This window comes from Schistocerca serialis, chromosome 1 (assembly GCF_023864345.2).
Source record: "Schistocerca serialis cubense isolate TAMUIC-IGC-003099 chromosome 1, iqSchSeri2.2, whole genome shotgun sequence".
NCBI classification, from domain to species: Eukaryota; Metazoa; Arthropoda; class Insecta; order Orthoptera; family Acrididae; genus Schistocerca; species Schistocerca serialis.
In genome coordinates, this window is record NC_064638.1 from 386,079,657 (window position 1) to 386,097,119 (window position 17,463).

Here is a 17,463-nt window from a genome sequence, read left to right on the forward strand (position 1 = left end):
ACACTTTTAACAGTCGACCGGCCATTCAACTTCAGCTCATTTCTGAGGTTATTTTGCGGAAAGTTTCAACGCCAAAAGTAATTATATTTGCTTCAATAATAGTATCATTTACCGAGGTGTTCGCTTCGATATAAGGAATTGATCGCGAAATAAAATGGTTATTACTGTCAACGTCTTTATAGTCTTCATTAATAAATCCCTATGCTATAAGAGGTGACGAAAAATTTTTCTTTTCAGGCGCTGCGTCAGCTTACCTGCTGCCCAGCGCGACTCTGATGCTGGTATATAAGCTCCTAAATGTAGACAAAGGCCTTCGGGCGGAAACGTTTTGATCATCCCTTCTATTATGACGCGTCGCAGCTGTCATCAGAGGCGTATCAGGGTGCTGAACACTGTCATGTACTCAACTGGCCATTCAAATTGCAACACCAGAAAGGATAATAAATAAGGAAATTTTACATATTGTGCATAGTAAGAAGAAAACACAATTTAACTAAAGGTGATTTGCGGGGATACTGGGTGGAAAATGTATTACACAAAGCTGAGGCCTCTGGCATCAACAAGGGCCGGCCGTCGTGGTCTAGCGGTTCTAGGCGCTCAGTCCGGAACCGCGCGACTGCTACGGTCGCAGGTTCGAATCCTGCCTCGGGCATGGCTGTGTGTGATGTCCTTAGGTTAGTTTGGTTTAATTAGTTCTAAGTTCTAGGCGACTGATGACCTCAGAAGTTAAGTCGCATAGTGCTCAGAGCCATTTGAACCATCAACAAGGACTGTAATGTGGCTGGTCGTCCAGTGGAACTGAACTCGAAATATGAATAATGATCATTCTATGCTACTTTAATTATATGCAGAGTTCATAAACTGCTGAGGCTGTCAAGCGGTGGTGTAGCAGTCTCTTCGCAATCCTTGAGCAGATGTTTTCAGTGAATGAGCAATCTGCACAATGCACGGTACAGGTTGAAAATGGAATACTCTGTGTGTCAAGATAGGTCAACATATCACTGCAACATGCGGTCTTGTGTTTCTTGTTGAAAGATGTCATGGATACTTCAAAGATGGAGCACAGCGTCCGGCCTTAATACGACAGAAATGTAACTGCTGCTGTCCAAATTACAGGATTTACATAGAAGAAATGATCCTTTAGGTATCCACTGCCATCCTATACCGTGAGATGCAGCGCCAGTATGACGATTGTAAATGCAATGTGGCAACGGCTCGGAGCCTCCACACGTAGATAAGTGCATTATGATGCAGTGCGCACAACCGACACTCATTTGAAAGAATACGTGGTGCCACTTCTGTATCCAGTGCTCTCGTTGGGCACACCACTGTCTAAGGGCCTCTCACTCATGCTGCATCAACTGTCAACGTGCTGACAGTCCGTGGTGCTCCACACATCGTCGCACTGTCAAGCTAATTTCATAAGTCAAAGTACGTGACGTGGCTGTTGCAATACTGCACTGGCGACCGAACAATGTGTGTTCCCTTTCGGGCACTAGTCGCACGGGCCGCCAAGATCTGACATGTAACTGAGTACCCTGAAACCATCGATTCGACATTAGGATGGCACTCGTGGTATCCCGACCAACACGAGGAGCAGTATCATAAACCGCGATAAACCTCAGTCTCAATAGGCCAAGGTCCTGCCGATGTCCAGTTGTGGGACGTACTGGTCTACGTTTCTTCTGCTTACACGATGTAAAACACAGTCTTCTCACAAACAGCCATCTTTCAGATGCGATTTCGAATGAGAAACCCGCTGCGAAACCTTTTTTCATACGTACAATGTAGTTGGTGTTAGTCACACCCACATACATATCGAAGCCCGTGGACAGATCGACTCTCTACCACGGCTGATACTACGGTGTTACGGGCGCGAACGGAAGAGTATGCTCCGAGGGCTATCGGGGGCTTTCGGCACCGCTCTGGTGGAGGCACTGCGCTTTGTGCTTGGGCTATATCCGATAGACAGAACTATTAAGTATCGCGCGGCAACGTATTGGCTGGAAACGGACAGACCAGACAAAGAGAGAGGCCTCTTTGAGGAGATACAGACCTTAAGAGAACTCAGAACGTGGAGAGCGAATTGGTGGCAAAAGGAGTGGAATAAGTGTGAAAAGGCCCGTAGAGTAGGTGCATTTTTCTCCAATGTCAGGGAGTAATTGAGGATGAAACATATCAATAACAACCAGGGCATGTTTTATTTGTTAACCGGCCACGCATTTGCTGCATGTAAATCTCGGTTAAGAGGTTGATCGTGCCTGTGGAGAGACAGACAGAGAGAGAGAGAGAGAGAGAGAGAGAGAGAGAGAGAGAGAGAGAGAGAGAGGAGAGGAGCCTCAGAACACATTCTTCTCTGATGCGCATTCAGTAAGCAGTGCAACATATATTTTTTCTCATCCAATTTCAGTTGAAAAAATTCGGAATTGTGGGACATCGTGGAATATTCCCGCTTCAGCCCCTATATTTTTATGAAGTTCTGATGGGTGTTGGCGCTATACGAAGCCTTTAAAAAGACGTCTGTAAAGGAGTTGCGTTCCAAGCAGAGAGTTGTCATTGAGTTTCTTTTGGGTAAAAATCAGAGCATCACAGATATTCATAGGCTCTTGCTGAATGTCTACGAAGATCTGGCAGTGAACAAAAGCTCGGTGATTCTTTGGACGAAGCGGCTGTCATCACCGCAGCAAGGTTGCGCAGTCCTGTCCTACTTCCTGCGTGACAGCCGGCCGCACACATCACTGACTCCTGCAGTGTTGGAACGTGCGGACACTCTCATTCGAGGTGACCGAGGCATTGCAGTCAGACACACGCTGCACAACTGGACGTCTTTGTTGGTAGTGCTGACACACTGGTACAACGTTTGGGATAGTCAAAGGTGTGTGCCCGCCGGCTTCCTCGCCGCCATAAAGAGCAACGAGGGACTACCTGTGCGGAATTGCTTGCTCGTTACGAGGCTGATCGTGACAGTTTTTTGTCGAACATCGTCAAAGAAGATGAAACATGGGTTTATCACTTTGTGCCGGAAACACAACGGCAATCCATGCAGTGGCACCATACCACCTCTCCTCCGAAGAGAAAGTTCAAAGCCGCACCCTCAGCCGGTGAAGTCAAGGCGACGGTCTTCTGAGTGGGTTATTCTGCCAGGCAGTTAAGTGTGATTTGCAGAGTATCCATGTAGATGTAGTTGGAGTGTATTTTTCTATCCTCAGGAAACTAAAGAAACGACTTCATCGTGTTCGTCGCCACAAAAATGGAAACCAACTTCTCCTTCTTCGTGACAACGCGAGCCCCATACAAGTCTGCGCACCCGAGAGAAGCTCACAAAACTTCATTGGACTGTTCTTGCTCATTCACCCTAGAGGCCGGATCTCACAGCTTCCGACTTTCACCTGTTTGGCCCCATGAAGGAAACAGTGCGTGGATGATGGAGAGGTTACTGGTGCAGCACGACGTTGACCGCGGCGTCGAATAGTAGAGAGGACGATGCGGGCATACAGGCTCTCCTAGTAAGGTGGCGTAAGGCAATTGTATTGAACGGAGAGTATGCTAAAAAATAGTGTTCTGTAGCCAAAAGTGTGGGAAATAATATGCTGTATTGGAAAAGTGAATAAAATTAACCTGCTTTAAAAAAAAAAAAAAAAAAAAAAAGACGTGGTGCATTATTGAGTATGCGAAGGAACTTGCCCCCCCCCCCCCTTCTTGCAGTGGTGTACCGTAGGTCTCTAGAAGAGCGTAGCGTTCCAAAAGATTGGAAAAGAACATAGTTCATCCCCGTTTTTAAGAAGGGACGTCGAACAGATGTGTAGAACTATAAACGTCGATCAGCTGTAGAATTTTGGAACACTTATTATGTTCGAGTATAATGACTTTTCTGGAGACTAGAAATCTGCTCTGTGGGAATCAGCCTGGGTTTCGAGAAAGACGATCGTGTGAAACCCAGCTCGCTCTATTCGTCCACGAGACTCAGAGGCCTATAGATATGGGTTCCTAGGTAGATGCCGTGTTTCTTGACTTCCGCAAGGCGTTTGATACAGTTCCCCACAGTCGTTTAATGAACAAAGTAAGAGCATATGGACTATCAGACCAATTGTGTGATTGGATTGAAGAGTTCCTAGATAACAGAACGCAGCATGTCATTCTCAATGAAGAGAAGTCTTCCGAAGTAAGAGTGATTTCAGGTGTGCCGCAGGGGAATGTCGTAGGACCGTTGCTATTCACAATATATATAAATGACCTTGTGGATAACATCGGAAGTTCACTGGGGATTTTTGCGGATGATGCTGTTGTACATCGAGAGGTTGTAACAAAGGAAAATTGTACTGAAATGCAGGAGGATCTGCAACGAATTGACGCTTGGAGCAGGAAATTACAATTAAATCTCAATGTAGACAAGTGTAATGTGCTGCGAATACATTGAAAGCTTATTTATCATCTAGCTGCAATACAGCAGGTCAGCAACTGGGAACAGTTATTTCCATAAATTATCTGGGAGTAGGCATTAAGAGTGATTTAAAATGGAATGGCCATATAAAATTAATCGTCAGTAAAGCAGATGCCAGACTAAGATTCATTGGAACAATCCTAAGGAAATGCAGTCCGAAAACAAAGGAAGTAGGCCGGCCGAAGTGGCCGTGCGGTTAAAGGCGCTGCAGTCTGGAACTGCAAGACCGCTACGGTCGCAGGTTCGAATCCTGCCTCGGGCATGGATGTTTGTGATGTCCTTAGGTTAGTTAGGTTTAACTAGTTCTAAGTTCTAGGGGACTAATGACCTCAGCAGTTGAGTCCCATAGTGCTCAGAGCCATTTTTGAACAAAGGAAGTAGGTTACAGTACACTTGTTCGCCCACTGCTTGAATACTGCTCACCGATGTGGGATCCGTACTAGATAGGGGTGATAGAAGAGGTAGAGAAGATCCAACGGAGAGCAGCGCGCTTCGTTACAGGATCATTTAGTAATCGCGAAAGTGTTACCCAGATGATAGGTAAACTCCAGTGGAATACTCGGCAAGAGAGAAGCTCAGTAGCTCGGTACAGGCTTTTGTTGAAGTTTCGAGAACATACCTTCACCAAGGAGTCAAGCAGTATATTGCTCCCTCCTACGCATATCTCGCGAAGAGACCATGAAGATAAAATCAGAGAGATTAGAGCCCACACAGAGGCATACCGACAATCTTTCTTCCCATGAACAATACGAGACTGGAATAGAAGGGAGAACCGATACAGGTACTCAAGGTACTCTCCGCCACACATCGTCAGGTGGCTTGTGGAGTATGGATGTAGATGTAGATATACTTACGAAGCCCGTCGTATACTGCCCCATGGCTCTCAGGAGAGAGCACACTCACAAGACGACATAAAACAGTCATTTAGAGGTCAGACCCTGTGGGCCAATCTCACCGACTCTGCAGGCAGAATATCTAGAGCGCTGCATAAAGAGTGCTTGCAACAGCGTCGAGAGTACAAGCGGCAACGGACGCAGGCGGCCAATCAATCTGCATACAATACTAGCGAGACAAACTACAGTGGCAGTGGTGGCAGATTAGATGACAACGACACAGGCAAAGACACACAACCATAGAATAAGTACTAAACGTCTGGTCACCTGGGTGTTACGAAAACAACTGCTTATTACACAGTAATATTAGACTGTAAGACGACTGTAGAAACAGAGGACAGCACTCGCTGCTGTATAGAATAACCTAACCCAGATGTAGGGTAACGCCATCTGAGGGCAAGAAGCTCAAAATATTGCTGAGGTCCTCGCTCTCTGATAGAGAGTAGCAGCAAGTGGGGCAGTGGCTGCCTAGGAGCGATAGAGTCCCAACGTTTTTTCTGAGATACTCGCTAATCCACAGCATTGGTGGTAGCATTCTTTAAATCAGAATACTTTCTTACCTTTCTATTTTCCTACCTTCTTAATACATAGTTTTAGCGTTTCCGTGACCCAGTTAGCACAAACTTCCCAAGTACTAAAGTAAAGTTGCAACTTTGTTCAAACGCTAAGAAATTCAATAAGTTTTATATTATGTATATGTGCAATTTAATACTGTGATAACAAGACTGTCTTACAAGGAGATCATACAAGCTCCGCCACGCCGATTTGAATCATATTGACTGGATGCGTAGGATACGATTAGGTCTACAACATGTAAACAGGAAAACTCCCAACGGTTCTCGAGAAAATCGAGTTAGAAATGTTAGGTGTGCTTATTTATTTTTGAGTAGTCGCTTATATACGCTGACGCTGCAGTCGAACGAGTAAGCGCTTAGTTTCAAAAGCGCGGGATCTCAGGATGAAATCTCGCTCCCGATACTTTTTTTCATTCTTACGTAATTCTAATAAAATATTTATTATGACTGCAAAATATCGATATTTAATGATTCATTTATTATTTTCAAAATCTTTGTACTGATAAAGACACAAGGTTTTTCGTTAAGAGAGTGGAAACAGAGGACACACGAGAACTTGCAATCAGATTAGTTTCGTCATTTTGGTTCAAATGGCTCTGAGCACTATAGGACTTAGCTTCTGAGGTCACCAGTCCCCTACAACTTAGAACTACTTGAACCTAACTAACCTAAAGACGTCACACACACCCATGCCCGAGGAAGGATTCGAACCTGCGACCGTAGCGGTCGCGCGGTTCCTGACTCTAGCGCCTAGAACCGTTCGGCCACCCCGGCTGGCCTCGGTCATTTTATCTGTATATTTGTGACGAGTCCAATATGTAACCTATGTTACACTGCACGAATCAAGTTGATACTGATCATAGAAAAATGGGAAATAGTAATTTTTGTGAGATACAGCACACGTAATGACTGCCAAATTTGCATCTGCATGTTTTTTTCGATGTGTCTATTGCAAAATATGGTTCAAATAGCTCTGAGCACTATGGTACTTAACATGTGAGATCATCAGTCCCTTAGACTTAGAAGTACTTAAACCTAAATAACCTAAGGACATCACACACAACCATGTCCGAGGCAGGATTCGAACCTGCGACCGTAGCAGCAGCGCGGTTCCAGACTGAAGCCCCTAGAGCCGCTCGGCCACAACGACCGGCTTATTGCAAATGGTTCAAATGGCTCTGAGCACTATGGGACTCAACTGCTGTGGTCATAAGTCCCCTAGAACTTAGAACTACTTAAACCTAACTAACCTAAGGACATCACACAACACCCAGCCATCACGAGGCAGAGAAAATCCCTGACCCCGCCGGGAATCGAACCCGGGAACCCGGCCGTGGGAAGCGAGAACGCTACCGCACGACCACGAGATGCGGGCCGGCTTATTGCAAAATAAACTTAGTTTACATTCATAAACGCCTCTCTTTCACCACACAATTTGGCGGCGTATCGCGTGTATTGAAACGTATCATCGATTACCTGTGCAGACAACTGGTGATGTTTGACTTGTTGTATTTTTATATAAATCTTCTCTAGAAGATCTCTCGAAAGGCCGCACCAGCGGAGTACACTGGCAGATCCCTCTCCATCGTCGTTCAGATTCTGGTTCCTTCAAGCTCTCCACGAATCAAATCAAGGAGAAAAAGAAATTGTTCTTCTCTCAGGTATGGCTTCATGATGGCAGTCAGAAAATTCTTGTGTAGTGCTATTGTCAGTTTCACAAAATTTTGTACATGGCTGAACGTTCAGAGACCGTGAATAGTTACAATTGAAAGAAAACAGCCCTCGGTCACTAATTTTTAACGAATTAAAATTAGTGACCGAGGGCTGTTTTCTTTCTACATCTACATCTACATCCATACTCCGCAAGCCACCTGACGGTGTGTGGCGGAGGGTACCTTGAGTACCTCTATCGGTTCTCCCTTCTATTCCATTCTCGTATTGTTCGTGGAAAGAAGGATTGTCGGTATGCCTCTCTGTGGGCTCTAATCTCTCTGATTTTATCCTCATGGTCTCTTCGCGAGATATACGTAGGAGGGAGCAATATACTGCTTGACTCTTCGGTGAAGGTATGTTCTCGAAACTTTGACAAAAGCCCGTACCGAGCTACTGAGCGTCTCTCCTGCAGAGTCTTCCACTGGAGTTTATCTATCATCTCCATAACGCTTTTGCGATTACTAAATGATCCTGTAACGAAGCGCGCTGCTCTCCGTTGGATCTTCTCTATATCTTCTATCAACCCTATCTGGTACGGATCCCACACTGCTGAGCAGTATTCAAGCAGTGGGCGAACAAGCGTACTGTAACCTACTTCCTTTGTTTTCGGATTGCATTTCCTTAGGATTTCAATGGTAGTGTGAGTTTGCCGGACGTTGCAGATATATTTACATGCTTACTCATCAACTGATGTTTTCACTCTTGGTTAAAAGAGCCAGTTGTCTCTTCAAAGCATTTTTCTTTCAAGTACAAAAGTAATAAATGGATCATTAAATTTTAATTTGCACAGCTGTTGTTAGACTTACATGGGAATGAAAAAATGTCACGGCAGCGAGATTCGATTCAAATACGTATGCTTATGAAACTACGCGCTTACTCGCTTGGCTGCGGACTCATCGAGTACCAGCGACTGCACGAAGTATATACGCGTGTCTAAAATATTCTAACTCGATTTTCCTGAAAGCGGTTGAGAGTTGTGTCTTCCTGTCTACATGTGTTTAAGCCTTAGTAGTGCCCTACACACCCTGTCAATATTAATCAAATCGGTGAGGGGAAGTTCTTACGATCATCTTGTTAGTCACTAGGTGTCAGGTCATTTGTGAACGCCAGCGAAAAAAATAAAAGTAAACAAATAAATAATAAAGCATGTAGTACACTTCATCCGGATCAACGTCGTTGTTCGCGCCTTTATGGCGCTAGAGTGTACGGTGACCAGTCTAAAGTATGTCTAAGTTAGTTGTCACCAACCTTTCTGAGACCACTGCCCATAAGTGTAATCAGGTATTAGGTAATAATCCACCCCCACGACCACCGTCTGTCACCACCATCATCGGTATTAGCGCCTAACGAAACTGCAGAATGAAAATGAGTTTTCTTTGAACATTTTTATTCTTAAAATGACAAAAGATAAATGGTATTTAGTTTTTTAGGTGTTTTATTAAACAACGAACTAATGCGTCAGTGAGACAATTGGTGCTGCTTATTTCTGACCTTTTTTTTTTTTTTGTACAGAATGATGCGATTGTCAATGGGTCGCGAATGCTGCCTACAAGCCTACAACACCTTCTGAAAGAATAAAGCTGACTATCTACATTGAGGGTACACGATTGTTACAAAACATGTTTGGTCTGCAGCACTCCTCTCCCTAATGACAACTGATTCATCCCTACCCTGGCTCCTCATTTAATAAAATTAAACAAGTTAAAATGTGGACTATACACTTATTGTTTGTAAATCGCTTGATTGCTGAACTCCTTACTTCTGAAATGGCGGAAATTGGAAGACTTCAGGCTGGCAACCCTTTTGTGTCTAACCATTGCCACCAATAACAATAACAATAATAATAATAATAATAATAATAATAATGTTGTGTTGTCTTCATCATCCTCATCTGATCCTCATCGACGCGCAAGTCGCCGAAGTGGCGTCAACTGAGACTTGCATCAGGCGAACGGTCTAGCCGACGGGAGGCCCTAGCCACACGACATTTCATTTCAGCAGTAATAATAATGATAACGATGCGTAGGCGCCAAAGCAATGTTTTACCTGTTACGCAGTTATTGTTGTGCTGCGCTGCCAATTACTTCATTTATCTATTTGGAAGTAAATAATGAAACAATTTATAATCCATTTAGGGTACTATCTATAACCTGGAGAAGTAGAAATTGATAATTACTGTATCAAAAGGTAATTATTATACTTTAGCACGACTGCAAGTCAAAATGTGAACCAGAACTTTACTAACAACAAATTACAATAATCACTGATATTTGCACTCACTCATTAATTCTAGTTAGTGCTTTTGTTCATAGTGCCAGGAATCATTTTAATTTGATTTATTATTTGCAACAATTAGATCGCCTCAGATTAAAGTTCGAATTTAAAGTTAGTGAGACTGAAATTACTGAATGCTTTAAGTTCAAATCTTTAATCTAACTGAATTATTTAGTTCATAAGTAAAATTAACTGACGCTGCAATTTTCATTTTTCGTAAACGGTACTCGGATTATTGTAACAATAGGATAGGGCAGGAGCCTACTTGGTAAATGATTTTAGGAGAATCATCAATAAACAGTTTTGATTAAACTATGGTAATTATTCACTGGCAAAACACCACAAAGCTGAGTAACGCCGTTACAAAACTAGTTGACAATAAGCTGTGATGCAGCAATCTTACTTCAGTCCATTCACGCCGTGACGAAGTTGCTGACGACGATACTGCTGCTGGCTCCTTTCCACGATAATTAGCGAGCACGGAAGTTATTGGCAATGATATTGGCGCGGCGGGTTCTTGATGTTGCTGCAGCCAATATTTCCACCGCCCGCGCTCATCACTTGCCACGTGCCGCTAAACAATCACTCCTCCAGTACAGTGCACGCCATCCATGCGTCCGCACTTCACCAAGTCTCACACCAGAGTTCTCTCTCTGTGTAGCGCGCGCTCTGACGTAACATCCTCCCGCATCCAGAGACGCCGCTACTCCAACTATACTTATTCGTTGACAAAAACCTAACGTTTCCCTAACATTCCCTCAGCGATTACTCAGCGATATTTACGTAATAAACATAATTGATTATACGACAAAATAAACAAATTAATTCATACATCGTGTACATATAAATTTACATGAAGATAAAAGCAAGTACAAATACAATAATAAATGGTCAAAGAGAACATCGGCATGAAAGTGTTACAACCACCCCCAAGTTGCGAACCACTGCTAATTCAGTAGCTAACATGTGTCCAGTTGTTGTGAAACATGGGAAGCTCGGTGGACTTGTGAAAGGCTAATAGTTTTCAGTTAATGGGTGTACGTACTTGTCGAAGTCCAAGGTGGTGCTCATGAAGGTCTGGAGTGCAGTGCGCTTGTGTCTGTGCGCCGGCAGGAAAGCGGTGCGGCTGGGCGAGGTGGACGCGCGCGGAGACCCGGACTGCGACGAGGTGCAGTGCGCCGAGCCGGTGCAGGATTTCGCCGTGGCCGCCGCCGTGGTGCATCCGCAGTACAACTCGCCCAAGTTCCGCCACGACGTGGCGCTCGTCCGCCTCGACCGCGAGGCGCGCTTCTCAGGTTAGTCTCAGCTGCCAGCGCTGCCGCAGGAACCAGCTGCGCCGTCGGCCTTCATTCTCATATTTTATCGCAGACAGCAACTGTCTTCCGGAGAGACCGTCACTTCTGATCTTAATTTTGCTTCCTGCAGCACTAACGTAAACAATGATCATTTGATTAGCATGCTTGTGGGTATAGCTACAGTCGTCAAGCAGCACGGAAGTTATGCGGCTCGCAGGTCATAAATCTCACCACTGTCCCAGTCGCTACATTTACATACTCTTATGCCGTTAGATACGGTTTTTTGTATTTCAGTTTCCTAATACCCGTTTCTGTTGGTCTTGTATTGTTGTTCTTGAGCCGGCCGAAGTGGCCGTGCGGTTAAAGGCGCTGCAGTCTGGAACCGCAAGACCGCTACGGTCGCAGGTTCGAATCCTGCCTCGGGCATGGATGTTTGTGATGTCCTTAGGTTAGTTAGGTTTAACTAGTTCTAAGTTCTAGGGGACTAATGACCTCAGCAGTTGAGTCCCATAGTGCTCAGAGCCATTTGAACCATTTTTTTTTTGTTGTTGTTCTTGAGGTAGTCAGTACGAAGTCTGGTTTGATGCAGCTTTCAACGCTGTTTTGTCTTGTGCAAGCAGCTTCATCTCTGCATAACTTCGACAACCAACATCCACTTGAACCTGTTTACTGTATTCAAGCCTTATTCTCCCCCTACAATTTTTGCACCCCGCATATCCCTCCATTACTGAATCTGACGATGCAGTGATGCCTCAGGATGTGTCCTACAAACCGATTGCTTCTCTTAGTCAAATTGAGTCATGAATTTCTTTTTTCTCGAGTTCGTTCCAGCACCTCCTCATTATTTATTCCATCCTCTCATCTAAGTTTCAACTTTCTTCTGTAGCACTACGTTCAAACACTTATGTTATCTTCTTGTTTGCTCATCGTCCATGTTTCACCTCCGTAAAAGGCTAAACTCAATTCACATGCTTTCAGAAAAGACTTCCTAAAACCTAAATTTATATTCTATGTTTAGAAATCTCTTTTTTATCAGTTGAAGACATAAAGTTTGAAAATGAGCAAGTGATCATATTTTGGCACTTTATTTTACAAGTCCCTCTTGATCACACAAACTTTTACACTTCACTATTACCGGTTTCGGCTACTGCCATCCTCAGATCATAAAATGTTCTGATGTAGTGTCAACATCAAACTAAACATGTAGGTAAATAGCAAGTGCACTTACTATGTACCTACATGTTTACTTTGGCGTTGATACTACATCAGAATATTTTATGATCTGAGGATGGCAGTAGCTGAAACCGGTAATAGTGAAGTGTAAAAGTTTGTGTGATCAAGGCGGACCTGAAAAATAAAATAGCTTTTTCTTTTTTTCAAAAACGCTTTTATTCCTATTACAAGATGGTTCAAATGGCTCGAAGCACTATGGGACTTAACATCTGAGGTCATCAGTCCCCTAGACTTTAGAACTACTTAAACCTAACTAACCTAAGGACATCACACACATGCATGCCCGAGGCAGGATTCGAACCTGCGACCGTAGCAGCAGCGCGGTTCCGGACTGAAGCGGCTAGAACCGCTCGCTCACAGCACCCGGCTTCCTATTACAAATCAACATTTCACACCCTCTCCACTTCGACAATCTCCAGTTATTTTGCTGTTCAAATATCGAAACTCATCGACCACTTTTAGTGTCTCATGGTCTAATTAAATTGTATCATCATCCAGTGATTTCTTTCCACTACATTCACTCACACTTGTATTACTTGACATCCATCTTATAACCTCTTATCAAGACATTATCCAATCTCTTCAACTGCTCTCGCTGTGAACACTCAAATACCGAGTCTGGAAATGTAGGTTTGGTTGCTGGATTTCAGCTTCCATATCCGATTTTATGTCCATGTGAATGCTCCACTGCTTTGGAGTTCCTATTCGGTGGTTAGGTTTTTACCTGCTTATTAAAGAGCTGGCAAGTAACAACGAAGTGCTTTTCTGTGTGTTGAAGGAATCTTGAACAGACTAGAAAGTTATCCATTTCCCTTATTTAAACTAAGGTGAGAACATTTCGTTCTTATTTAAAAAAGACATGCCTAAATTATTATATTATCTTCTATTAGCAAATATGATCCCATTGGTAATAGCCCCATATGCTTTGTAGATGGCTATTTGGAACCTTCTAAACTCACTGCATTTCTTATGCCAAAGTGTCTCAGACACAGTCTTCAGCTGCTGATAAAATATTTGCTATTCTATGCATAGGAAGAGTAATGTATTTTTAATCCTTCGAAAGTTTTCTAACCATCCCAAGCCTTGAAAATAGTTCAGTACAATAATACACCGCCAGTCATTCCCTTAAACAACACGCATGACATAGGTCCGTGTAATAAAACAGTATTGATTGAAAAGGATAAGATTTCTAAATATCTATTTTGAAACAATTTCCTCCGCTTCCCTTAACAGTTCAGGGACATTCATCAGAAAACCGTACTCTGTTTTCATTTAAAATATTATGATTGTATTGATGAGATATTTAATTTCATGTACAGCTTGCACGAACAGGCAAAGCTGCCCACAGATTTCTAAAAAAATATTATGTTACCCATTCCCAAATTCCATAAATTGTCAATACTACAGAACTCTGAGTCTGTTTGTTCATGCACCTGAAGTAATATCCTCAACTGTACTAGGCTGCATAGAGCAGGAAGTTGGAGCTTTGCAATCAGATCACTTTCTATACTGGAAAAACAGGGGACCAGAGAAGCAGTACTAATTCCAACACGGTCTATATATTAACAACTGCAAAGGAATCTAACAGGTCTTGAAACAAGCAAGAACAGACTATAAAGATCGAAGAATAACATGGAACTTTTACCAAACTGGAACAGCTGTTACGATCTTGATGGAAGGACAAAGCAACAAGAAGAGCAGAAAAGAAAAAGCGACCGACAAGACAGTGCATTATCAGCGATTGTCCATACCTGTACGTAGAAAAGGCACTTTAAAAAGTCAGAGATGACTAACAGATAGATATACGAGGGTCACTCCAAAAGCAATGCACACTATTTTTTTAAAAAATCCATCTTTTATTCTACATGTTTAAAAGTTTTACAGTGTGTAGATACATCCTTTAGGAGCAATATTTTCATTTCTCCATATAATTTCCATCCCTCTCAACTGCCTTACGCCATCTTGACACCAGCGCCTGTATACGCGCACGGTAAAATTCTTGACCAACCTGTTGGAGCCACTGTTTGGCAGCGTGCACAAGGGAGTCATTCATCTAGTTCCACGAAAAGAGTCTTTCAGTTTCCCAAAGAGATGATAGTCACATGGAGCCAGGTCAGGACCGAAAGGCGGGTGTTGCAGTGTTGTCCATCCGTGTTTTGTGATCGCTTCCATGGTTTTTTGACCGACATATGGCCCTGCATTGTCGTGCAACTGCAAAACATACTGCTTTTGCCGATGTGGTCGAACACCACTCAATCGAGCTTGAAGTTTCTTCAGTGTCGTCACATATGCATCAGAGTTTATGGTGGTTCTACTTCGCATGATGTCCACAAGCAAGAGTCCTTCAGAATCGAAAAACACCGTAGCCATAACTTTTCCAGCAAAAGGTGTGGTTTTGAATTTTTTTTTCTTGGGTGAATTTGCATGATGCCACTCCATTGATTGCCTCTTCATCTCTGGTGAAAAATGATGGAGCCATGTTTCATCAGCTGTCACAATTCTTGCAAGAAATTCATCTCCACCATTCTCGTACTGTTCCAAAAGTTCGCTGCATACTGTTTTTCTTGTTTCTTTGTGAGCCACTGTCAATATCCTGGGAACCCACCTTTCACAAACCTCTTTTGACGCCAACACTTTCAGTATTCTGCAAACACTTTCTTCTCCTATCCCAACGTAGCGTGAGAATTCGTTCACTGTGATGCGTCTGTCAGCAGTCACCAAATCGTTAACTCTCTGCACATTGTCTGGAGCGTGTACAGAACGAGGCCTGCCGCTGAGAGGACAACCATCAATATTGCCGTGTCCGCTTTCATCACATAATCTGCTTGCCCACCGACCAACTGTACTGCGATTGACAGCAGCATCTCCATACACCTTTTTCAACCTCTTGTGGATGTTTCCCACTGTCTCGTTTTCACAGCACAGGAATTCTTTGACAGCACGTTGCTCCTGACGAACGTCGAGTGTAGCAGCCATCTTGAAGACTTGCTGTGACGGTGCCACTCACGGGAACAGGTTGAACTAAGTTTGAGAACAAGCAGGAAGGATGTATCTACACACTGCAAAACTTTCACACATGCAGAATGAAAACTGTATTTTTACAAAAATAGTGTGCATTTCTTTTGGAGTGACCCTCGTACTAATACATGGCCAAAGAAAAAAAAAAGTTGAAATATGCCAGTGATGCAGCAGTCCCAGCTGAAAGTGCAGAAGATCTTGAAACTGTATTAATTAAAATGGGACGTTGAATATCATCGAAGTACCATTGTGCTGTAAGGCTGTCTTGCATGACAACGTCTGTGCTGGTAATCAGGGCCCAGTTCCAAGCAGGACTCATAACTGAAGGCAGTTCTATTCCAGTCAACGAGATTCCAGGGTGAAGACGTGTCTGGAGACGCCCCAGACAACGTTCGGATACCAACCTGACCTGACATGCGGCCCGACAACAAAGAGTGGTGGTATGGCGCGTCACTTTATCTCATGTCAGGACCCTCTTGGTTGCCATTCGTGGCACCCTTACAGCACAACAGAGCGTCGACGATATTCAACGGCCTGTTTTTGTGCTCTTCTAGCCAAGCCATCCTGGGCTTATATTACAGCAAGATATTACCCTTCTGCACACGGCGAGAGTTTCTACTGTTTGTCTTCGTGCTCAACAAACGCTACCTTGATCAGCAAGGTAGCCGGAGTCTCTCCAATTGAAAACGTTTGTTACATTATGGGCAGGCCCTTACAAATAGCTCGGGGTTTCGACGATCTAACGCGTCAACTGGACATATTTTGGTACGATATCCCTCAGGAGGACATCCAACTCTGTCATCCATGCCACACTGAATAACTGTTTGCGTAAGGGCCAGAGTGGCAACGGCCTTGCCGCAGTGGGCACACCGGTTCCCGTCAGACACCGAAGTTAAGCACTGTCAGGCGTGGTTGGCACTTGGATGGGTGACCATCCGGCAGCCATGCGTTGTTGCCATTTTTCGGGGTGCACTCAGCCTCGTGATGCCAACTGAGGAGCTACTCGACCGAATAGTAGCGGCTCCGGTCAAAGAAAACCATCATAACGACCAGGAGAGCGGCGTGCTGACCACACGCCCCTCCTATCTGCATCCTCAGTGAGGATGACACGGCGGTCGGATGGTCCCGATGGGCCACTTGTGGCCTGAAGACGGAGTGCTTTTAAGGGCCAGAGATGGACTACCGCGTTATTGAGTTGCTCAATTTGTGAAGCTCTTTTCATCGAATTTTTCTGAAATTGTAATCGATTGTTTGTTTGTACGTGTATGTCACATCTACCGATTTCCAGTACATTCGAATAATTCCTTCGTGGCGTGTCTTTTTTTTTGTCTTAGAGTGAACTAACTCGGACAGATTTTCATACTGAAGTCAGTAGCGGCTCGTAAACACTCATTCGCAGTTTTCTCGGAAACGGGTTGTCTGCAGGCGCAAGTTTACTGGAAACTTTTTTGCTACTGTTACCGTATACTTTCACAGTGGCAGTTTTTGCTATTAATTATGACTCACTGTGTATATTCTTTCACATATGCAAAATATTATCATTTCTCGCGCACTAAATAAACTTCAGAATATTAGTATGCAGCTATGTGTCCTCTACATTTATTAGAGGTGAGGCGATACCAGAATAGTTGCAAAGCAAAACGCGATGTTACGGGATTGATGACATTGTCTTCCGTGCTTTATTTGGGCGATTGGTTTGCATAAAAAAAGACGAATTACAGAGTAGGGGGAAATAGGCAGATGACAGTACAGAGCAGCTGACTAGGGGAAGAATGAGCATCTTTACTGCTGCTTGTATGTTGGCTCTTGGTATTTCAATTCTCCGACACTTGTGTATGCTTTCTGCTGTCCAGATGGCTCCTGCCTTTGACTGCTTATTAAGGCGCGTGCTTATCGGATGTTTGGATGCGTGGAGCATCCCATCAAGACGTTGCGGCACACCACTGTATTGTATTGACATTCACCTGAGACCAGGCGCCGATCGACGGGAACAAACAAGCTATTAGCAGGCAAGAGAGCCT

General features: G+C 43.8%; 1 protein-coding gene across 1 annotated transcript in view; it reads left to right on the forward strand.

The window, feature by feature from the left end:
• LOC126474889 (serine proteinase stubble-like) overlaps positions 1 to 17,463 on the forward strand; it is an 87,131-nt gene that overhangs the window by 47,246 nt on the left and 22,422 nt on the right. The window contains exon 3 of the mRNA XM_050102421.1: positions 11,010 to 11,191. Within this exon, the coding sequence (XP_049958378.1) occupies positions 11,010 to 11,191 (182 nt within the window). The remainder of the gene's footprint in view (positions 1 to 11,009; positions 11,192 to 17,463) is intronic.